The 24,661-nt window shown below is 48.3% G+C and overlaps 1 protein-coding gene across 2 annotated transcripts; it reads left to right on the top strand.

Annotated features, from left to right (window-relative positions):
* Positions 1–5,035: 5,035 nt before the first annotated feature.
* On the top strand, positions 5,036–23,452 carry LOC125746655 (leucine-rich repeat-containing protein 75B-like). Of its 2 annotated transcripts, XM_049020914.1 has the most exons (5): positions 5,036–5,179; positions 5,497–5,731; positions 9,506–9,634; positions 11,625–11,737; positions 21,800–23,452. In XM_049020914.1, exons 2-5 carry the CDS (start codon positions 5,609–5,611, stop codon positions 22,374–22,376), a joined length of 942 nt encoding a protein of 313 aa, XP_048876871.1. In that variant the 5' UTR covers positions 5,036–5,179; positions 5,497–5,608; the 3' UTR covers positions 22,377–23,452. The 2 variants fall into 2 exon arrangements, with proteins under 2 accessions (XP_048876871.1, XP_048876869.1); XM_049020912.1 differs by having other exon boundaries at positions 5,036–5,731.
* The last annotated feature ends 1,209 nt before the right edge of the window (positions 23,453–24,661 follow it).

The raw sequence follows: 24,661 nt of genomic DNA, 5'->3' as shown, positions 1-24,661 counted from the left end.
CAATTTAGCAACAATTAGCCTCAGCATGTTTTTGGACTGTGGGGGGGAAACCCAGAGTACCCGGAGGAAACCCCACAACGACATGTGGAGAACATGCAAACTCCGCACACATGTGACCCCAGCGGAGACTCGAACCCGGTCCTAGTTGGGACTCCATCCTGTTAAATATGTACTTACTTTCTTCTTGGGAGAGCCTATAAAATTGTCCCAAATAAAACACGTAAGAAACACCTCCGGATACACTAAAACATCTTAAACATGACAGAGTATATTATAATGATGTAGTGTTTGCATTGTGGCAGTAGTAACAAGACGAGATGGCTTCAGTTGAACTGGGGCTCTCATATTTTCAGCTCTCCAACGGACAGAACACAACCGTCAAGCAGCAGGTCACTCACACTGCCCACTGTGCTGGTCACCCTGACTAACACTACATAAGACATCATGGTGCACACGATAACAGCATAATAGACACTAACTACACACAGCTATTTGCATTACTTACAAGGCTGGCACCAGTCCAGCATGCCGCTCTGCCTGATGGGTACCCTCAGTGCTGCAGTAATAATAGAGTAAATAACGACACAGACAGCAACTATCGGGGTCCAACCACTGAAGCTTGAATAGACACTATGGTCACATTTTACATTAAATGTTCCTTTAGAAAGTCTATAAATTAATATGTATTACCTGAACGTATAGATGGACTTTGTGTATGTATGACTTTAGAATATCTATATTATTGTATAAAGGCTTATGGATGTTGGGCACTACAGCACTAAAGCTCAATCTGTGTGTTTTTCTGGCCTGAGTAGCAGAAGGAATATCGCACCATTACACCAAATTTCATGATTCTCAGTCATATATAAGTGTAATTACAGCCTTCTCAAGTTTGATTGGCTGTTGCTGATGAGCAAAATGGACTTTTATTATATGATTTGTTGGGATATCCAGCCACAAACCTGCATGCAAAATTCCATCTTTTTATGTCCAATGGTTTCGGAGTTATAAGCTATTTTTATTTATAGCACCTAGAAAATCGCCTTCTGGGTGATTTTTATGAAACTTGGATCCTCATCTCAGGATGTCATACCAGCTAGCCTTAACAAGTTTGGTGAGAAATGGATGTTCTGTTGATAAGAAATCAATCATTAAGTGCAAACAGGCCATGCCTAAGACATTCGTTGGTCTGTAGCATCAGAAGAGTCACTCTGATCAAAAATCTTACGGACAACTTTTTATCTCAAGATGTTGTAGATTGTTCAAATTTAGTGCGAATTCGATGAACTGTCTAGGACAAGTTTTAAAAAAAGTAGATTTTATACAGCATGCAAATTAGCTAAAGACCTTTGGAGTGGAGGCTGATGATCTTATTAGCAAATATGATGGTCTGAAGTCAAGGAATGTGGATGAGATGTAAAAACCAAGGTCCTGACTCTCTGGGGTCATTAAAGGTCCCTGGGCATCTTCGGAAAGAGTAGGACTGGTACCCTGATGTCCTGGCTAAACTGCCCACTGGGGCCCGGTCAGATCAGGCCTCCCAATCATCCCCTGTATGTAAGCGATGAATCCTCTCCTGTCCCTTTACCAGCTTAGCTGCTGTGTGGTGAGTGTACTGGTGCAGAATGGCTGCTGTTCAACGCCGCATCATCCATGTGGGGGCTACACAGGGGTGGTGGTTGAAGTGGCTCTCAGTTGGATCTGTAAAGTGCTTTGAGTGTTTGGGAAAAAGTCACATATAAATGTCATATTCATTCATTTAATCCTGAAGACTCTTCTTCAATGGTTGGGTTTCGTCATGGTTAGTATTAGCAGCTCTTCATGTATTCATCCGGTGGGAAGAGGTTATGCAGTATGCAGAAAGAATATAACTACTGCCTGTGAGAGATTCAGTCTGGTCTTTCCTTTCCATACCTTTCATTTCAACTCTACCAGCCACCCATCCCTTATCCCAAGTAAAAACTCCCCCCAATGTCACAGGTGTCAAATGCTAGTCCTGGGGGGCCGGAGTCCTGTACTGAGTCCATCATAAATGATTCAGCTTAAGAGCTGTGAGGTAGCACACACAAGGAGATGAATCAGGTGTGTTAAATGAAGGGAAACCCAAAAATGTGTGGGGCTCTGGCCCCCCAGGACTGTAGTTTGCCACCAATGTCCTAAGTCAGCTGGGGTCGGAAACCTGAGGCTGGGGAGCCGCGTGCGGCTCTTTCAAAACAATAGACTCATTCACATTTCAGGGCTGTCAAGTTTGGTCAGCTGGCTGGCCTGAGATTTTCAATTCCAGACACGCATTTACACCCATGTGACAGTTTTATTACCTTGCAAATAGTCTGAAGGGTTCGCAAACTACCCGGTCGCGTTTGATTCAGCTAATTTCATAATGTCATAATATAAATTTGCCGTAGGATTTCTTCTGCGAGCATGAGAGTCTGAAAGCGTGAGTGTCGCGCCAGATGCGTGAGAACTGGCAGCACTGACATTTTCATGTCTTAATATATTGTAATACATTCGTAAATATAAATAATTTATTTGTGGGTTAATATTAATATTTTTCCTTTAGATGTTTCTTTAGCTATATGTCAATGAGGCGGTCTGTCGCACGCTTCTGTGATTTGATAACTGCATGTCATTCTCTACAACGAGAATACGTCTCCGGTCAAACGCAGTTTTCTTCTGTGTCTGAGATTCGTTGTAGGCTTCAAAGTTTATTGGGATTCCTAATTCTTTCATATACTTTTTGCAGTAAATCATCACCACGCCTTCCCAGGACTTCGTAAAATTATATTTTCTCCGATTTACATACTATAGCCAGCTGGGTTGGTAGTGGTGAGGACATTTTGCACTGTTCGGTCAGCAGTTACAAGTAGTGAAGTGGAGATCGAAGGGCAGACAGCTGAAGAGCCAAACGCACTTTACTCAGAAAGAAGGGGTGAGGGTGAAGTGATTTAAAACTGAGAGCCCCCCTCCCCGCCATGAAATTGCTTTTCTTTATTTTTTGTAAGAACTTGAAGTGTGTTATTATTCTGTTAAACGCATATATACGGATGTCACATTAAAATCGTATCTCAAACCCTCTTCTCTATCCATTGCGGCTCTTTGTAAATCTTGTGGCAGACATTTAGAATAAAATGGATCTTTGCTTTAAAAAGATTGCCGACCTCTGTCCTTGGCGTGCACCTGCAAAAAAAATCGATTATTTATATTTGAAAGATGTAAAAACAAAATAATAATCGGACACTATTGACAGTATTGAACATCTGATGAGATGAGACTTAAAAACAGTCTAGAGAGGGGGAATCAATCCAAATATAAAATTATTGGTGAAAGGTTATTAGCCAATAATAAAGACACGGGGATCCTAAGAATAATTCTATATTAATAAACAGAATTTTTACCGATGCAAAGATGTTAGAAACGATGGATCCCGAGTTCTTCCTATATTCGGTACACAGTTATAAATCAAGGTAACATGGCATCCTCGAGTTTTATACCAGTGCACCGATGCGAATCGATTAATCTTATCCCTACTGTAAACTGTTATATGACCCTCTGCCTATACCCGTCTCCGCCGCTTCTGGATGCAGGCAGTAGCGAATTGTGTGTTCTGCAATTTTTGGGAAAGAGCACAGCAGCCCGGATAGCGGCCCTGCGCATGTAGTTTATCATCAAGGCAGAGATCCTGTAGCGACGCTTGGGGGCAGCAGACGACGAATGTCCCGTGGGTGTTCATCTGAACAACTTATAGGTAGATGCGTCTGCGATTGTTAAAAAGCTATACGGGCGCCGATTAACAATGATAACATGTTTTAATCAACACCTCATTTCTTAATGTGAAGGTAGATTTATGTAAGACTTAGGCCTACTGTATGTTATATATAATGGACGTCTGCGGGGTACCCTCCCCCGGGGTACGCCCCCCTCCCCACACACACACGCACACAGACACTCACACCGACCTGCCTATTGTGACAGGATTTGCCCAGCTTGTCAGTGTAGAATAGCGGAATGACGTTACATTATTTTTTATTTTGTGGTAAGCGAGAGATCGATCTACTGCCCAGATTTAATCACGAATTATAAACATGTCGCGGGCCGGTACTTTGAGACCTCTTATAGGCCAAAGTGGTGAACGAGCCGATGAAATCCCTCTTCCTCACTATGGAAAATGGCTGATCGTCCACATCTCAGTAGTTGTCTTTAGCTCTGGCGCTGCTCACTGATTAAGTTTAAAAATCGACCTGCAATATCTGTTTGTTAAACGATACATCGTCCATCTCAAACTTGTTTGTTCCATCTTCATAAAGACAATATGTAAATCAACATAACCAGGAATACATTGCTGAAGAATCGAGAGACCAAATCGTGATCTCGATTTTGAGTGGGGGGGGGGGGGATCGCGATTTTTATTTTACCTAGAATAGTGCAGTCCTACGTTACGTTTCTGCAGACATAACGAGGCAAAAAGCGTTAGCCAAAAGTCTAAATGGCAAGGGTACACACTGCGTACAGGCGTACAGCTGCAAGCATCCATGTTAGAGGTTGAAAAAAAAACTAATAAGGAATTTAGGGCATTGCTTATATTCTACGTTAGTTGCAGTCGTTATGAAATCTTGGAACGTTGCGAAATATAACGTATTGTCTGAGTGGAGGAATGCAAAATCAAATGCAGGAAAACCAAATCTCGATAATCGTAGTGTAGTTTTAATATGTAGCTTATTTTTGTAGTTTAGGATAAAAACAGGCTAAATAAACGCTACAGTTTCAACTTCGTTTTTGCAAAACACTAACTAACGCATGCAAACCTAAACAACCAAAACGAGCTGTTTTTCCAGTAGCAACCAATGCATCACGAACATAGCTGCAGTTTCCCCGCTTCTCAGCCGCCCGATTATTATTTACCTAATATACTTTTTAGCGCTGCATTAATCACAGGCAACACTGTCACCCAACCAACAGCCTGCAAATGAAATTTCTAGGGCTGAGGCCAAGCTTGTGCGATCGCTGTTATTAAACAGCGGTGCGGGCTCGCCGCGCTCTGATTGGCCGCCGGGAGCAGCTTTCAGATACAAACTGCTCCGCCAGCGCGGCTCCGGAGTTGCGTGCGTGTGTTTGGGGGGCTGGAGCCTCGTCGCTGTTTACTAGGACCGAGGAGATGGGCGTCAGTAGCGCAACTTCAATAGTAAGTGCTACGATTTTTTAATGTAATCGGCGCCGCTCTACTTTCTTGGCCGGATTCGAAGTTGGCACCGGTAAGGCGATGCTTGCGTTGCAGTAAAACCGAAGTTGGTTTTCCTCCAAGTTCACAGCCTCCAGTAAGCTGGCTGAGGGTTCAAGACTCTTCATGCTTTGTTTGCCACAGATGCCTTTTGATTACGGCGTATTGTTTTTTTTTTCTTCTTGTAAGATCGACTAACAGGAATTAACGCTTTAGCGGTAAGTGATGGGCTCCAGGCTGAGCAGGCAGGACAGCCTAAACGGCGAGGTACATTTTCCTAGGAATAGATCCCAGCGGCACGGCAGCTGCGGGGAAGCCGGGGTGGCTGCCAGCCGCGGCAGCGGGGACTTCTCCCTTTCATCCCTGATCAGAAGGTCCGATAAGCTGCCGAGGATGCTGCGGAAGACAACCCAAAGTCCCTATATGAGAAGAGTGGCTTGGATTCGGGAGATACAGACACTTCTCCGGGTGAACAAGGTGGAGCAGGCGGGCGATATACTCAGATTACTTAGAAAGGTAAAAAAACTAAAAAAAAACAAAAGGAAAATATCTTGTGTATGACGTAGGTGATGCTCTGGGAACCACTCCTATTTCGCCGATAGTTTGTACATATGTAGAATATGCGAATCGGCAAAACGTATTCTGCTAGTTAAGCCATGCTTCATTTTATGTTAATGTATTTCAAATAGTGTATTTGTACACAACCAGTGCCTGAATATTTGTAACAAGGCTTTTTAAAAAATATATATATTTTTAATGTCCGTCTTCTCTTGATTAGTGGGACTGACGGGTGCACCCACCCTTCATGGGCAGCATGTAATACCATCGATGGGAGTCCACTAACCACAGGTTGTTCCTAAAGTAGTGCAGTATTGCGGGGAAAGTTAGCTGGAGCGTGGGCTGGACCCATCTATTAAAAAAAATATGCTGGAGACTTTAGATGCATAGATTTATGCATTTATGGCCGCGCACCAGAGCAGAACACGTCCTCAGAACGATACTCCCTGACAAGTGCTTTTACAAATATCTGATAAAAGGATTTCACATGTTTTTTATTTTAGAAATTATGCTGGTTTTCATGCATGACTCTGGATGGATTGATTGCTGGGGTGGCCCAACCAAGCAGAGGATCTTTTCACTGTTTACACCAGGCCGACTTGCAGTGGCAGCCTACATCACACGTACACAGCGTCCTTTTTAATAAAAAGATGGAACTGAAATGTAGCAAAATGTAATCCACAGAATCAACTAGAATGGCAGAGGGATCACGGGCGGCTCAGTAACCCCACTGCATTTTCCCAGATGTTAGTGCTGAACACCAAGCAGGTGTAGTCAACCCACCCATTTCTGTGGAAACCAGGGAGGTGTGGGGCAGCTTCAGATAGTGTATATCCTCACCACCCCGAGCGAACTGTTGTAACGTGGGCGTTTGAATCAGCCTGACCAGTGTGTGTGTGTGTGTGTGTGTGTGTGTGTGTGTGTGGGGGGGGGGGGGTCTTTGAATTAAATGCCATACAGGCACAACTGCCAGATTGCCTGAGAAGGGTTATGCTAATGTCACCCCCCCCCCCCCCCCGCTGACTTGTACAGCTGCAGGGTTTCCGAGGGAGACCATGTTGGACAGAATAATACACTGCTATGGGGATTCCTGCATATTGAATTTTAATTACTCCTGTAGCATTTATGCAAATCGGAACCAAGCACTGCTGTGCACGTTAGATTAAACAGGGCTGCACTGGCTCTCGTAGGTCTGGTGGATTTGCTGTTGCTTCGATATTGTTTGGAACGGCGTCATTTTCATTTCGCTTTTAGCTGTAACTCTTCTCGTTTCCGGGGCAGCTGCTCCTTACATTATGATGGCAAAGATCTGCCCCGTGGATTTGTTGTCCTGCTTTGAACTTTGAAGGAAGTGTCTTTAGATGCTTTCTATGGCCTTTAGCTGGTAGGTGTTGAATTTTGTGCCCCCGCCCTCAGTAATCTGCCCTCCCAGGTCATGTCTATTAAGGGAACCTTTGCTGGTTTGCTCCACTTTGGTCAGAATTTGTATATCTGCAAAACCATTTTTTTAGATGCCGTTATCGTCAAACTGCTAATTTCCTTAATATATTTTCAGCTTCAGCGCTGTCAGCGTTGGTGCAAAGCAGATTGATGTGGTTATTTGTGAGTTTTATAAATCAGCAGTTATCTTTATTGGCTGGGAGACAGAGAGGGACCCAGACCAGCTTACAATGTTCATCTGATGGTTCCCCGCTGGAATATTACACGACACTATTTTCTTTCCAAATCTGAGCACCTTAAATTATGTACATAAATATAAACTTATGCTGATTGTCCTTGCTTGTCTTGTACGACAATCTCTTATTTGCAACTCTAACTCGATGAGCCTCTTGTTCTTCTTGTATGAATCATTTCAGATTGTCCTTGGGGGGGGGGTGTGAAAGTAGGGTCATGCTATTGTCTTATGTGGAGTTCATCAAAGCCTGTTGAATAACGAGGCCTTGCGGACTGAGTACCGGCACTTGGCTGGGTTTAATGTGGCATTTGATTTGTGTGGGATTGAGTTTAATAGGGCCGGTGGGAGCACATTCCACATAATGGCAGCAGTAATGGACGCAGAACATGTTTTGGTGTTAGCTAGAAGGTGTGATAGCCTGGCAATAACACCGTCTGGTCTGTTTGTGATTTTCCCCAGTCACCAGTCTACAGGCTGGAATTAAACCAAATCTGAGGCATCTGTTGGTAACGGAGGTAGATTCGGAGGTCTGTTGGACCAAAATGCAGGATCGGTCTGGAGGCTTCAATTTTTAGCCTGCAAGATTTAAGGTTTTATAGGAGCAAGGCAAGCATGTTTCTGTATATTTAACAGCTGCTAATTGCATGTAAATCTGAGCTGATATGTTCACGTTGCCCGGACATGTTATTTATGGTCAAACCACACCAATTCCCTCCTGGGTTAGGGAGTGTCACAGTCACATAACTAGGATTTCCTGGTTTGAACTGGGAGACGGGAACCTGGATACTACTGGTTAAGATTCAGTTTCAGACTAACAATCTGTCGCCTCACACAGGGAAGGCATCCCAGAATGCAACTCTGTTGAATTAGAAGGCATCAAATATATTTTTCATAGCCTTCAGTGAGGGCGATCCTGCTCTGTGGTTGGCTGTGGAGGATGCAGCCGGGTGACTGGCTGGTTGACTAGGGCTGGTTTCCAGATGGCTGTTAGCTGCTGTCAGTGAGTCTAAATGCTGTCAGGTTTTACCCCCCCCCACTCCCTCCCTCAGCCTGCTCCATGTTCTGTATGCCTGAATAACCCTGCGTGTGAATCTTACTCTCTGGATGCTGTCCCTGTAGATTTTGAAGCCTCGGGTGGGTAGCTGCCAGAATGGTGGCTTGTCGGTTGTATTTGACGTCTGTCACCCACCCCGGTGGGCATGGGAGGGTTTTATTCTTATCCAAAAGGTCTTTAAAGCACCTTGTCCTCTAAAGGTTCCTACCTGACTGAAGCTCCACCCTCCTGTGGCCCCCTGAAGACCCCCAGCTGCCCTCCTCCCCCCACAGTTAATGTATGTTGCTGTTCCTCATCGCAGTGCTGTGCTCAGAAGGGAACTGGGTGGGTGGGTGGGCGGCAGTACTGGGGGGGTGGCGAACTATACTCGAGCATTCTTGTGTTTTTTTTTTTTCTCCACTCACAGATCATAGCTGCCTGCATGAAACCGCCGTGGTATAAATGTTTTGCTGTTGGATAATTGCTTGGTGCTGGTCATGGCTACCAGCACGTCCAAAGATTGTTTGGGCGTACAGTATAAATCGGTCTTAAATATAAGGATTTTTGTTTTTGGTTCTGTCAGAGTCGTGGGTGAACTGCACATCACACCCCAGCAATCCATAAAGGTCTCATGCAGAAAAGTGTGTCCCTGCATCCATACTTCTTGTCTCTTGTCCTGGACAAGGTTGGGCCCGAGGATGGGAGCCACCCTGGGATGGGAATGCTAAGTAACTGGTGATGTTGAAGAGCTGGTTTAGATGTTCAGGTAGCATTTGCTGTGATCGTAACGGCTTGATATGTGGTATGCATCTCTGTTGGAAGAGGTTGACATGGCTGTGGTTTGGGTGTTGACCTTCTGTTTGTTCATGAAGGTTCAGTGCTCACACAGTTCACTGTTTATGAAGTTTTGTCTCGTGGAATGAACGGATACACACCCCCCTCCCCCTCCACCACTACATAGACTGAAAACAGGAGATGTCTTTCTGTTTTGATCTACATCTGCTTTGTTCCGCCTGGCTTGTAGGACATGGGTCTGGAGGGCACCTCCCTCACTGACATCCTGTACAAGAACACGGCATTCCTGAACCTGGTGGACCCCATCTCCCATGAGCTCCTGCTCAGCCTGGCTCGTGACATGCAGTGCCCTAAAACGGTGAGTCGCTCCTCGGCCAGCCCCTGAGACGCCCTGGAGAAGATGCTATAGCCACTGATGCTCATGAATGACTCATTTTTCCTGCTGTGACTCTTCCTGTGCCAGTGTTGCCGATTTTGTTCTTGTTCCAACTGTCTATTGGGGCTCAAGTTAATAAACAGTTAATATCATGGACTTTGGTTTCACGTAGGTTTGGGGTTAGTATTTGTTACAGAAAAGTGTTAGTCTCCTTTTCTCTTTCTTAGCCCAGAACAGCTACCTTGTCGGTCTACTGTGTATCCTGATACTGTAAACACACCTTTGCCATCGAGCTGATTCTGTCATTCAGCGTGTCTTTGGTGCAGTTATGTCGTTAGCCTAGGTGAGGTCTTGGCCATCATTCGCCATTGGGGGCTAGCAGACATGATTGCTTTGTCTGCCTTCCCTGCCATTCTCATTTCTGGATTTGGGTTGACTCTGCTGTCGGTGTTCATATCGAGCCTATGCTCCAGCTCCGGTGTCTGTTGCACATCTGGCCGACTCCCTTGTTCCCGAACAGTGTAAGAATGGGTTGGCAACGCTCCTTCTGGACGCGAGTTTCCACCCTGTTCTCTGTGTCACGGTCACTTGAGACACTGCTCTGTTTTGGGGCAGTGGGGAGGGTGTCTGTTGGCGCCTATTGCTCGGGGGAGGGGTTTTTGTTTCTGGGGTTGGGGACAGCTGGTTGTAAATGGAACAGTGCATGGGTGTTCAGGCAGTTAACTCTCTATAAAAGTCCACAGTGTGAAAGGATATTTCTCAGAGTAATAAGTAGCTGGAAATGTGAAGAAAGAGCTACCGCTAACGGCTAATAGTTACCATTTTCTTGCAGCTGAATTGATGTATCCTGGTTTTACTTCTATTTCCTTTGGCCTCTCTTTCTCTCTCTCTGTATCCTCGGTAATTAGATCACTCCTTCTATGCTCAATTCAATCCGTTTAAAGACTTGCGGGCGGGAGTGGGGGGAGGGGGATGTGAATGTTTGCTCTGGGAGTCGCTCGAGGCAAACGTGTTCGGTGAGCGAGGGGAAGGGCTGCTCAGATGTTACTGGTGGCATAGTGTTACCCTGGTCAGAAGGCCAGTGGCAGGAGATCTATGCTTTGGCTCTGTCCTCTATTCAACCTACCCAGAGGTGGAAATTTCAGGCCCAGAAAGTAAAAAAATCCGGTCCAAGATTTTGCTCCAACCAACCATTTGAGTATAAAGAGTCACAGACACCAAGTATTCAGCTGCTTGGTTGAAGCAAAATCTTGGACTGGATTTTTTACTTTCTGAGCCTGAAATCTCCACCTCTGAACCTACCCTGTATGAATGTAGACCTACTTCCCAACAAACAGTGACTCCTTAGGTGCTGACATCCAGTCAACTGCAGCCGTTTTGGAATTAAGGTGACGCACATAAAGACAGATTGTTCCAGAACTGAGGCTCCCTTGTTGAAATGTTTATATGAGAATCTCAACTTGATTTAGGAAGTCGGTCATGTGGTTCGGGGGGGGGGGGGGGGGGGCATGTGAAATTGCACTAGTCCCACCTGCTCTTGGGCCTTTAAGGCTGATTAAAGTGAGACACTCTGACAATATTACTTGTCACCCACATTGCCTCTGTACTTGGTAAGTGTTCTTGTATCTGTTCACCGAGATGCACATTTTGCCAAAAGGGAGAAAAAAATGGGAATTCTGAAGATTTTTAATATGTTATATTAAATTTATATTTGTGACTTTATTGGTTTTTATTTTTCGGGCTCTCCGTTGTGTAAAACTCCAGTATGATGTGAAGTTCTCTACTCCTTCCTACAGCTGCCCCATATGACCAACACAAACTACCCTGTGAGGCACCATCAAGACTTCTGAGTGCCATGCTAAAATTAGCATGTGTGCCTCTTTAGTACAGATTACAACCTGGAACCCGGTACTTGTTTGTTGCATGTCGACCAAGGACAATAAGCCCTTCCGACATTCTTGTTTTGGTGCAGGATGCTGAGCCCATGAAGTCATCTGAGAAAATATGCAGGCAGCTGATCTACCATCTGAGCCCTCACTCCAAATGGGCCAGGCAGGGCACGTTGCGGAAGAAATCCCACACTTGGTAAGGTTTTTGTACAACCCCGATCACCAGGACAGGCAAAGGCTGAAGGTCCTGCTCACGTTGATGTATTGTTGTGACCGTTCCATGAACTTGCTGGGGGGCTGTATTGGAAAGAGGGTCATTTAACTTCAGTTCAAGTGACAAAGGGAAGAACTCCTCATGGTTGTCTTGGATAACTCCTTCTACTTGATTGCCGTGGTGCCTCAGTGGGTAGCACTGTCGACTTCACACCTCCAAGGTGAGGGTTTCAAATTTCACACGTCTCTGTGTTGCATGCGTTTCCTCATGCAGCCCAGAGACATACAGTTAAGTTCCACCCTACAGTTGGCACCCTTAGTTCACTGGCAGCTCTTCTGTCCCGTCTCGCAGGGTAATCCTGACGCAGTGAGACCAATTGGCTGTCTTGTTGTGGTTGAGCCAGCCCAGCTGATTGGCCTTTATTTGTTGACAGTGTTAGTTAAAGGAGGTAGTAGGTTTGTCACGGTGCTATTCAGGTTCCAGATATACCGATGACTTCAGTTTAGGTACAGTGTGAAGCGAGTGTTCTGGAGAAGCTGCATCCTGGCAGCTTGAGGGCTGGCCGGTTAGCCCCGCCCCCTCAATGTCACATGCCTCGTGGGCGTGGCCTCTGATTGACATGCACGTGCCAGTCAGAGAAATGCAGGGGCAACAGGAGCTGGTTTTCTAAGTAGTTCTATATTTAAATCTACCCATCAGAAGGTGCTTAATCCTGATTTGTGACGACATCTGTGACGGAAAGGGGAATAATCCAGATTACGTTTTAAGAATAGGGCTTTCATTTGTGTGACACTTTATCTGGGCATTAGGTCATTCCAGGCCTTAACAGCAGTGTTTGGGTTCAGGTAAAAACGCCTTTTAATATTTCCCTCTTTGTCTCCTGGCTCAAATCAAGGTGCAGTGCAATTAGTCCAGTGTTTTAGTACCCTAAGCACAGCAATTAAAGCAGGCGGTGAACAGCAGGAGGGGCAGTGACTAAGGGCCTGGTTCCTTAAGGTTACTGTGATACACTCCAGTAAAACATCCGGCTGCTTAAATGCATTGTCACTGCCATTCCCATTGTAGTGTAATTGCCAAACCATTAAGGGAGACAAAGCATTCATTAAAGCCAAACCAAACGTTTGAGAATCGCTAAGGGTTTTGTGGCAAAGCAAAACCCAGCCAAGAAAAGGAAGGGAGCCAGACAGTATCTGGGGCTGAGCACGGCGGCCGCACATGCGGTGGTACTTTGTCTTTGTGTTGAGTCTCCGTTTGGCTAATTTTTATAATAAATGCAGTTAAGAGGCTTTTTTAGTTCCATCGCCTTAACGCATTGTGCAGCTCCATACTCATGGCCGGGAAGCGGGAGGTGTGGCTGGCTGGTCTTCTCCCCCCCCCCCGGCTTTGCTGCTGCCTCGCTAACCTGACACGCTCTGCGGCCTCTCAGCCGGCTTCTCACTGCTTATCGAATTCAGCCGGACGGGGCGACAGGCGGGTGGGCTGCCGGTACGACTCGGCTTAAATGTCACGCTGAACTGCAGCCGGCCCACCCCCCGTCCATCTCTGCTCTGAGGGAGCTCGCCACACCCCCGGCTCCCTGTCTGCCCCTCCTCCTCCACCATCTCCAATCTGAAATGCTGCTCTTCCAATTTTCGTCTTTTTGGGGACCTTGACAGGAAGCACCCCCCCCCCCCCCCCCCCCCAGTCATTTTGTCAGGCCGCCCGCTAGGCCGTGGATCCCCCTCCCCTACCCCCGGGTGATGAGGCGTGGGTGAGAATGTTTGACAGAGGAGCTCCTGAAGCTGTGTGTGTGTGTGTGTGTGTGTGTGTGTGTGTGTGGATTAGGTTTATATTATATTGTTGGGACCAAAAAAATAAAAACCTGTTTTTTGACATTGTGGGGATAATTTTTCAGCTCCTCGCAAAAATCTGTGAATGTAGTCAAAAAAGTAAAAATGCCAGAAGTCTCTCTTTTTTTGGTTACTTATGGTTAAGGTTATGGCTTGGTGGGGGTTAAGATTAGGGCTTGGTGGGGGTTAAGGTCGTCATGTTGGGATTGGAGTTTTCCCCATGGAAATGAATGGCGAGTCCCCACAAAGATATAATTACAAACGTGTGTGTGCGTGTGCCTCCACTCTGGGTACTTCATTAACTCTGGCTCTGCGATGATATTAAAAAGGAGGTGCCTGGGTCCCCCCCCCCCATTGGGGGTTGTGATGAGCATCTGCCTGCCCCTGTTCCTACTTCAACCCTGCTTACCACTTACATCAGTGAAATTATGAGCAACTAGAAGCCGCTGTGTGGAGTCTTGTGCAGATGTATATTTCTTGCATTTCTACGTGTCGCAAAGTAGCGACAGCATGGTGTTGGTGACCGCTGACATCACCGAGGCGCAGTGTGGGCTGCCGTGGGCGGGGCATCGCGTGTCCTCTGTGTAGCCCCCGTCTGGAGGACTGAAACTTTATATTCTGATGTGCTGGCATGCAGTGGAAAAGCTGCTCTTACCTCCGTGCACTGGATTGGCCCTGCATGGGTACAGTGTGAGAGCATCTCAGCCGTCCTCCATGCCTGGATGGACCAAGATGCTCCTCGCTGTTGAAGTCACATAGGACCGGAGGTAATATTTTTGGGTCACGTCATCTCACTCTGCAGGGGGTAGCGAGAGCCACAACGGAGCATTCTGGAATATTCCTTGGCGGTGACATCTGATCCGAGCTGGTTTGTCATGTGATGAACTTGTAGGGGGGGGGGGAGTGCCTGACCCACATCTGCCTGACAACTCAATACCTCAAGAGCAGGAGGGGCTGAGCTCAGAGGTGGGGGCGGCAGTTGAGGCACAGGTGGATTGACTCAGGTTTCCACATAATCAGCGTGCAGTTGCTCTTTATGCCCAGCGGGGGTCTCATGCCTGCTGATACAGCCGATGCTGCTTAATGCTAGTTGGGGGGGGGGGGGGGGGGGGGCACCAGTACTCTCTGCCTGACTGAGCCTCCCCTTAATCTTCATGACAGGTTTCAGACTCTGCAGATGGGCCTCTGCCTTTTCGCTTGGCAGTTACCCCCCCCCCCCCCCCCCCCCCACTCCTCCCATGGGATCACTGCACCTGCCTCCGTGGTAACTGGGAACCGCTCCAGTGCAGGTGAAGCGTGCGGTCTGGGGGCGATGGGCTCTCCCTTCTCTGGAAATTCACACACAATTCACTCACCCTCCCTACCCAGCATGTCCGCCTCCCTCACCCTCCCTACCCAGCATGTCCGCCTCCCTCACACTCCCTACCCAGCATGTCCGCCTCCCTCACCCTCCCTACCCAGCATGTCCGCCTCCCTCACCCTCCCTACCCAGCATGTCCGCCTCCCTCACACTCCCTACCCAGCATGTCCGCCTCCCTCACACTCCCTACCCAGCATGTCCGCCTCCCTCACCCTCCCTACCCAGCATGTCCGCCTCCCTCACCCTCCCTACCCAGCATGTCCGCCTCCCTCACACTCCCTACCCAGCATGTCCGCCTCCCTCACCCTCCCTACCCAGCATGTCCGCCTCCCTCACACTCCCTACCCAGCATGTCCGCCTCCCTCACACTCCCTACCCAGCATGTCCGCCTCCCTCACACTCCCTACCCAGCATGTCCGCCTCCCTCACACTCCCTACCCAGCATGTCCGCCTCCCTCACACTCCCTACCCAGCATGTCCGCCTCCCTCACCCTCCCTACCCAGCATGTCCGCCTCCCTCACCCTCCTTGCGCGTTGATTCTGATCTCTGATCCTCTTCAACATCATGGGGGGGGGAGAGACACTGATCAGCTTTTCCCTCCAGCCTTGTCCCAAAGTCTTGTGTTCCCCATTCCTCCAAGACTCCCCCTGAGCAGGAGAAGCACAGGCACTGCAGGCTCTCACCTCCTGCTCTGTGTCTTTGCACCTATCATGCATGCTTCCCCTCGCGGTCCAGAGGCATGCATTTAAGTGACCTGAAATACTTAAAATGCCCATAGTAAATATGCGTTGTGTGAGGGACCACCTCCCCCCCGTACTGGGGTTGGTGGGAACGTCACAGTTTTTCCCATCTGCGTTTGTACACGCCCCCTTACAGGCTGTCGACAGTGAGACAGGGAACATCTCTTGCCGTCTGATCAGTTTTTGACTTGTATGACTGAACTGGGGATTAACATGGGGGAGGGGGGTAATTGGCTGTGGTAATTGGGAGCTTTGAAGTGTCGCGATGTTCCAGCAATGCAATGAATAATGATGGTAAGTCAGTCTGTCCTTTTATGTGAGTGTTTGATGCGTGGGGTTTCTCTGCTGATGGTCAGACGCGTCTCCTTGTTGCAGTTTCTGTGGGTGGTTATTAAATTGCACCCTGCTGGGTATTAGGTAATTGCTGTCCCAGTTACACATTTCTATAGTAGACCCGGCTGCTGCCGTCACTCTCACCTCCGCTGTGCTCGTCCTCCCCTGTTAAACCCCCCTCCCCCCCCCCCAGCCCCCCCAGCCTGCATGTGATGGACACGGCCGGACTGTTGGCACGTCGAGCGTGCATTTCGAGAAGCAAGGCTAATGTAAAAGACTGCCACATAGTAGGACGTGTTTGTCGCACGTATGCAGCCCCTGTACTCAGACACCTATCAATAACAAAATGAACGCAGACCAAGCCGGTGTAATTATTTCAGCAGCTCTTCCCTGCTGTAGATCACTGGGCGTCTTTTACTGAGGCCAGTATGAACATTCTGTTCGCAAGGTGTGTTAAATAAGAGTCAAGTGTGACAGGGGGACTCTTCGTAAACTTAGGGCTGCACAATATTGAACAATTTTCAAGTGCAGTCAGACCTCGGACCAGAACCAGGTTACGTTCCAGAACCCGTCGCGAATGAGGAGGATTCGCGGATGTTTGGTAGAGCCACTAAAAATGGTAATATGTGCTTATTTCTATGGTTTAATCCCTAAATATGACCCCAGTCATGCTCCCAAAACACTTTAATTTCATTTAAAAGTTAGCTTAATACATTACCTTTAAAATAAAAATCAAATGTTTGATGTAAAAATAGAGTACAGTATCGTCTAACGGGTATTTGTCACGCCAGCACATTTACAGTACAGTATACTAATGTTACCCCTACTAATTCATAGAACACGGCACTGGCTGCCGTTTTCGTTTGCATGCACAGTGAGGTGACATGAGTAAATGAACGGAACTGTAAACTTATAGACAGAGTCATGCGTAAACAAGGCACAATTCAATAAAATACGCAAAGGAAACGTGCGTGTAATTTTCGCGGTTCTGTGAATTCGCGAATCACGAAGCGCAAATGCATGGGGGCTGACTGCACTGCAGTGTTTTTTTTTTTTTTTTTTTGTGATGAATATTTCAATATTTATTAAGCAAAATGGAGCTGAACCAAAATGACTTATAGCCAGACAGAACTTATTACCTACCAGCAGAGTGTGTCAGATAAATTGGTGGTGTTGCTACGGAGTTGGTGCCGATAGATACAAAGCCGTGCAGACAAAGCACTTCCTGTCCTGAATATCAGTGTTACAGAATCCAAAATATTTCCATACAGTGGAGGACGAATATCTTTTGGTGAGCGGGGCTTGTTCATTTTTCTTCTCCTGACTTATTTTTGTTGAAGTTCTCGCAAGCATGCTTGAGTCCAAGAGCAAGAATGCAACTAAAGCTTGCAAAGTTTTGTTTCCTATGACAGAGTAAAGATAAGCACAACATGTGATGTCAGTATTAACATTACACATTAACATTACACATTAACATTACACATTGTGCAGGTCTAGTTCCATGTAACTGAGTTTCACTGAAATTTTGGCTGTGAACAGAACCATGTGATACTGGGCAGGGTGAGGAATTGCGGCTTCTTTGTTTGGGGGGGAGGCTGTTTGTTTTTTTTTGTTTTGTTAACACACAGTATAGGGAAGTGCTGAGCAAGTTCGGTCGGCCTGGTGCACACACAACTGGCTCTGAACACGGGGCCCGGTGCACACACAACTGGCTCTCAACACGGGGCCCGGTGCACACACAACTGGCTCTCGACACGGGGCCCGGTGCACACACAACTGGCTCTCGACACGGGGCCCGGTGCACACACAACTGGCTCTCGACACGGGGCCCGGTGCACACACAACTGGCTCTCGACACGGGGCCTGGTGCACACACAACTGGCTCTGAACACGGGGCCCGGTGCACACACAACTGGCTCTCGACACGGGGCCCGGTGCACACACAACTGGCTCTCGACACGGGGCCTGGTGCACACACAACTGGCTCTCAACACGGGGCCCGGTGCACACACAACTGGCTCTGAACACGGGGCCCGGTGCACACACAACTGGCTCTCAACACGGGGCCCGGTGCACACACAACTGGCTCTCAACACGGGGCCCGGTGCACACACAACTGGCTCTGAACACGGGGCCCGGTGCACACACAACTGGCTCTGAACACAGGGCCCGGTGCACACACAACTGGCTCTGAACACGGGGCCCGGTGCACACACAACTGGCTCTGAACACGGGGCCCGGTGCACACACAACTGGCTCTGAACACAGGGCCCGGTGCAGACACAACTGGTTCTCAACACGGGGCCCGTTGCAGACACCGTTGGCCCTTCATGAGACTCACTCCTACGTCTGGCTTCCTGCCCTTGAGTAAAAAGTGGCCCCTGGTACAGGAAGTCCTTTGGACTTAAACTGAACAGCTTGTGTATGTCTTTGTTTCAGTCCCTGCACTACATACACCGGTTTCAGAATTGCTATAGAGGGGCTAACTGGTTAAGTACGGTAATTAAAACAGAACCAGGCAGAGACGGGTGGGTATGTGTTCCAGTCTTAGTTGTTCGATGGGTGAATCTGATAGAAGATCACTCTGTGTAACTGCTGCCTCTAGTGGCTAATTAAAGCTCTCAGAGGCAGGTTTGGTCATGTCAAGCTGGATGATGAGTTTTAGTTGATGGTAAGAGGAAGGTTCCCCCTTGAGTAGAGCCCCTCCCCTGAGGCCCTAATGTGATTGGAGAGGCTCTCATTTAATTAAGGGCTGGACGACCATCTCTGGTTGAGAACAGGCCCCTCTTGGCATACTGCCGCCATCACTCCTTGCTGATTTGTTATGTTTCAGGTGAAAGTGACGAGTGTGACATGCTCAGAAAGGGATGAGCAGCATTCTGCCGGCGTCCTCATGATGTCTGGGGTCTTCCTGGCTCCTGTCCCAGTGCCTGCATCTCTATCTGTGTCATGATGTTTGTGAAAGCATTCGGTTCAGTGGCCTGACATTGCTTCTCACGTTCCTTTTGGTTTCCCGTCAGAGCCTGTCTGGTGCTGGGTCTCGGTCGATGGTCACTGACAAGGTCAGCCGAGCTGCAGGGGTGGGGCATCTCGCCCCCCCCCACCACCACCAGGTCTGATGACCTTTCACGGTGCCTTGGGTTCAGAAGTGCAAGGAGGGGTGGGAAGTTTAGCACCCATGAACAGACCATGTACGCTGCTCATGGGAGTCCAAGCAACTAGAGCAGGCAGGACCAACCAATCAGATGGTCCCACCTCCTCCAGTGGCTTAGACCCAGCATCTCCACATTCTGATTGGTTATCTCTCTGATCCTATCATTTTTCGTTCTGCCCTCAGAACATTTTTTGTGCGAGTAAAACCACGAGCATGTACGATGTGGCTGTGGTCTGATGTTTTAGGAGTTGATCTCCTACCACAGCTTAACAGTACTTTTAACCCTAAAAGTAGTACGAGCTCCTCGCTACTGGTTACTTATGTTATTAGGGACAAAGTGGGACCTACCAACATTTACAACAAGACGGGGGGAACAAATCAGTGCAGATGAGTACGAGGGATTTCCCCAAAAAGAGGTTAGTGACATTAATGGCTCTTAGCTTTTATGTTTGAAACCTAGGGAATCCATAGCTCACTAAGCTGATAAACTTTATACTTTACGACAGATTGCAGAGGCTTCCACAGAACCACTGCGGAAAGTGCAAGGAATCATTTCAAAATATTTTTTTCAGTCAACAGCTCTGCGACTTTGCTTAAAAACTGAAAAATCTCCGTCTGACCAGTGTTACCCAGTAAGTACTGGTTATTGAATGACCACGGGCTCTTTGGATAATGTAAAATCATTTATATATTTTGTATGAAATTACACTTAATGTTATATAATTATTGTGTGGGGCCGAGATGTAATTTGTTCTGAGTGAAATGAATCCTTGTTCTGCATTTCGGGAAGCATTGTGTAAAAATACCATAATTGAACTGACATTTATAGACCATTTTAATCCTAATTTGACACTTTTTATCTTTATGACAGCACTCTGGGGGCTGCTTAAGAAGAGCTTTTGGCTGCTTTCAAGCTTGGTGGGGGGGCTGGGCTTTCTTGCACTCATTATACACATCGGATCATAATCATGTTGTACACCTTTCAGAGTGGGGGGGGGGCAGGGCTGTGTTATACTTCCATTGTATAAATCTGATCGTAATGATATCGTACACCTTTCCTCTTGCTCACACACACACGTGTTTTTAATTATTGTGTACCGTGTCATTTGCCACTGCGCCCCCGAGAGGAAGTGGTTGGAACTGCAGTTGGCGGCAATCTGCGTAAGTCACCACGGCTGGGAGGCTCATAAATCAGCGAGAGTGCGACGGCGTTCTCTCCGGATGCAGCTGCAGCGTGCTGTCAAGAGGCCCCAAGGGCGTTTGAGGGACGCCGGGCTGTCCTGACTTGCATGGCAGTTAGCTTTTTCAGTGCTAGGAGGTAGAGGTTTGCAGCGTTGTGTAAGGGATGGATTAATGGCTGGGGAGGAGCGTGAGCCTCTGCGTGGCCCTGGGCTTATGCACACTGCCAGTGGGCCTCACGGGCTCTGTAGCACGGCGCCTGGGAGAGGAAGATGACTCCTTTCATGTTTGACTTAAAAGGTTTTGTTAGGGCTCTTGCCAAGCTTATTTTCTCCTCCCTTTGAATTTCGCCCTTGCCCTTGTGCTGGTGGTGGTGGGGGGGGGGGGGTCCATATCATGTGGATTTCTTCCCACGCCGCATCACGCAGATGACCAGTAGAGGGCGCTCTTCTCGTATTCCGTTACTAGCATGTTCAAGTATTCACTGGGGGGTGGGGAATATTGTACGATTGTCGGGAATTTCAGCTATGCATGCGCTTTCACAAGAGCAGGTCTTCCTGGGAAAACCCCCCACCGACATCAGAGCTGGGATTTTTCGTTCATCCGAGCAAAGACGCGGACCCTTCAAAGGCATTAGGCTCTTAATTCAATCACACTTTTGTAAGAAGTCATCTGAAGAAAGCTGCCAAGCAAGGATGCCAGAGGGGGGGGCTGGAGTCTCCAATGGCAACCAGAGCGGTTTGTGTGGCAACCGAAAGATACTCCAGTGTAAGTGTTGTAATGAAGCGGATGTGCATTCATCGGGGGAGGTATAACACAGGGGCGTGTGGAAAGACAGGAGGCAGACACTGCAATGTGAGTGACTTAGGGTTGCCCTCACAAAGAGGAGTAAACCTGCGAGGCGCATATGGAGCAGGATGCCGCATGGAGCAGCACAATGGAAACAGCAGGTCTCACGCAGGGCACATGGTTTGGAATCGACTCCGCACACGTGTGAATACTTTCCACTGTCATAAGCACTGGCTGTATCCCCGCCCCAGGTCACACCCTGTGGGGGCTGCCATCCTGGGCTTGGAAAGGCACCCCTGCCTGCGTTGTGAGAGCCAGCGTGTGTGTTTACGTCTTACCTGGGCAGTGCTGCCCCGAGATCCTGCAGTGCTGCCCCGAGATCCTGCAGTGCTGCCCCGAGATCCTGCAGTGCTGCCCCGAGATCTGGCAGCGCCTCACGGTGGCCCGTCTGCGATGTGCGGGGCGGGGAGCTAATGACCGTGATTGATGAAGCGCGGGTCAGGATTGGGGTCCCGATGTACAGTGGAGTTTTTTCTACATCTTCCTATCAAGTGGATGGAGCCTAAGGTTTGGGGAGGGGGGGAAGCATTCGGTCAACATGGCTGCTCCCCATCCAGTATCTCCACAGCATTTATTTTGGTTCTTTCGTCCTTTTTCAGTCTTAAAACGATGCTGCAGAAGAAGCTGTCCAGCGGCACCGTGGACCTGTCCGGCATCCCACTGTCCAGCCAGGACATCCACCGGGTGGCGTACTACCTCCAGAGGAACCGCGATGGCCTGGACTCGGTGGACCTGAGCTTCACGGAGCTCCAGGACGATGGGCTGCGGACCCTGGTGCCCCTTCTGGCGGCATTGCCCAAGCTGTCCACACTGGCGCTCAATGGCAACCGACTAACCGCCGCCGTGCTGAAGGACCTCACAGAAGTGGCCAAGGACTCCTCGCGCTTCCCCAGCCTGGCTTGGGTGGACCTGGGCAACAACGTGGACATCCTGACCATGCCTCAACCCCTCCTGGTCGCCCTCCGACGTCGTTTCGGCCTCAGGAGCAGCCTGCCCACCATCTATGAACATGGCGAGAGACGGCACCATGATTGGCAGGTGGGGTATGACGAGGAGGAAGAAGAGGAGGAGAAGGCCTCTGACAGGTCTGAGGAAGCCCTCAGAGATAAACCAGAGTTATGGGAGGTCAGAGAAAATCTGCCCCAGGACATGGAATTGCACTGCTGTGAGAGGTGAACCTGCCAACAGATCTTGCAATGAATTCGGGAACTTGATGTGTAGGGAACCCATGCCCTGACCCCAGCAGGACCTCTGGCCTCCACTGTACAGTGCCTGTCATGTGTCCTGACCATAAACTGTAGGTGGCGCTCATTAGTCACAATGTCGCTGGCTGGGGCTTCTTATGCAGAAGGTTTCCCTTACATTGTAAAGGAGTGAACGGGGGATTTGGACATGAACCATCCCTCCTATTGACCGCTAGTGGTGTCACATGGACCTGGGTTGGGGGTGTGGATTATTAGCCCTCCACGGCGCTATCCTTTTATTCCCAGGGCTCAGGTGGCTGCACAGCCTATGGCTTTATTAGGCCACGCCCCCACAAGCGCTCACTGGCCCATATGTGGCCAATGGCAGCTCACGTCCCATAAAGGGGGAGGGACAACTTCTACAAAAGCCAGTGTGCAAAGAAGCCATCTCTGGGAGCTTTAATGAGCAGTACGGCGTGGCTGGTTATTGTGGGGGGGAAAAAGAGTTTTTATAATTACAGCATTCTCGGTGTCAGTTTTGAGTGTGTGATGAATAATGGGGTTTGTATTTCATCTGGACGTGTGGGTCTGCTCTGCTCTGCGGTCTCCAGTCACCCACCAACGTAAACAAACAAATACTCTGAGCTTGATGTAGCATCTTGTATGGATCTGTAAGGGATTCACATTTCGGGCTGCTTCAAGAATGTTCTTTTAGTAATTTTTTTTATTTGTCTGTATTTATGCAAAGGCTTTTGTAGTGTTTTTGTGTTTGTGGTATTAATCTTTCGTATCTGAATCGTCACCGGCTGTTCAATGCAACAACGGATCAGTTGTTACTGCGGTAAATCCTGCATCAGCACAGGGATATGTTAGGCTTGCGCAGTGCAGACCGTCTGCTTCTCCCGCACCTGGGTCGGGCGGCAGTCTTGCTGCTAATGCATGTCGTAGAGGTGTCAGGTACCGGGCCCTGGTGGGCCTTGTGCAGGTCCAACCTGCCAGCACTGCTAGTGTGAATAACACTGATCTCTTATAAGGGTTAAAAAAATAATAAAGAACATGGTGAAATAATCGTTTCTTCTGGCTGGTGTGTTTTTTGAGGAAGATCTGGGGTTACGGCCTAGCGATACCCTGACATTCCGGCTGAGGAATGGCCAATTCATCACGCCGACTCCCGGGACCGTCGGCAGAGCTCTAACATTCCCGCCCGTTGCTCTGTTCCAGCTCATACCTGCTTCCCATTTGAATCTCAAATCCCAATTTTAACTTGGAAACGCCAGCTTAGATGGGCAGGTCTGCAGTCCCCGCAGAGGCGGCTGCCCTGGAGGTTCTGTGCTGCCATTCTCTGCTGATTGGTCTTCGTGTCCGGGCCTGGATGAGTCCCTGATTGTACAGTATATCTCCTTTAGCACCAATGAAGCTGTCACTTTGCCTGAGATGACAGCGCTTCTGTGCAAAAATCTGGCTCTTATAATTAATGCCTGTTACTTAACCTTTAAATCAAACGATTTATCAGCCCTCAGACATCCAGTAAAAGCAGCAGTCACTCTAAGTCAAATAGAAAAATACTTGGAACTGCAGTGGAAAATTAGTTTCCCTTTTGAGATCACAATGTGGTGCTGTGGTGGTGGTGGTGGGGGGGGGGGGGGGGGGCTGGTGCTGGTGCCCGTTACCCTACAGCTGCTCCCTAATCCACTAAAAACAAAACCGCAGTTCCAGCCTCACGCCACACAAATATAGAATCAGCCTGTTGGGCTTGTAGATACTGATAAATCAAACACGGCAGGATGGTGGGGGGGCACTGCACCGTGCCTTCAGGCTGGGCTCATCCATAAGGACTGACAGGGGTGTTTCTAGGAACCAAGACTAATCAGAGCTTCCCTCCCAGTGTGGCCAAGGTATGTTTTTAATCAATGCTATCGTTCATTTAGGTAACAGCTGACCTTTACTAGGATGGCATTTCTGCGGGTGGCTCTGAACTGGTGACGTTTGCGGTCCAAGTGAAGCAGCTCAGGATACGTTTTAGGGAGATTGTTTTGTGACAGGTGGCTCAGCGAGTACAAAATGGTGTGTGTCCCATTGTCTGCGTTTCTGTGAGTGTGTTTAAATGCAGGCAATAGTTTTATTGCCTTGTACATAGTCAGTAGGGTTGGCAAATTAGCCCAGCGCTTTTGATGTAGTTAATTTTAATTGTAATGTAATAATATAGATTTGCCATAAAGTTTCTTGTGTGAGAATGAAAGTCTGAAAGCATGATTGATGCCAGATGTGCAAAAGTTG

This window comes from Brienomyrus brachyistius, chromosome 7, assembly GCF_023856365.1.
Source record: "Brienomyrus brachyistius isolate T26 chromosome 7, BBRACH_0.4, whole genome shotgun sequence".
NCBI classification, from domain to species: domain Eukaryota; kingdom Metazoa; phylum Chordata; class Actinopteri; order Osteoglossiformes; family Mormyridae; genus Brienomyrus; species Brienomyrus brachyistius.
The sequence above is the reverse complement of the archived record's forward strand: the minus strand, read 5'-3'. Positions and strand labels throughout refer to the sequence as shown.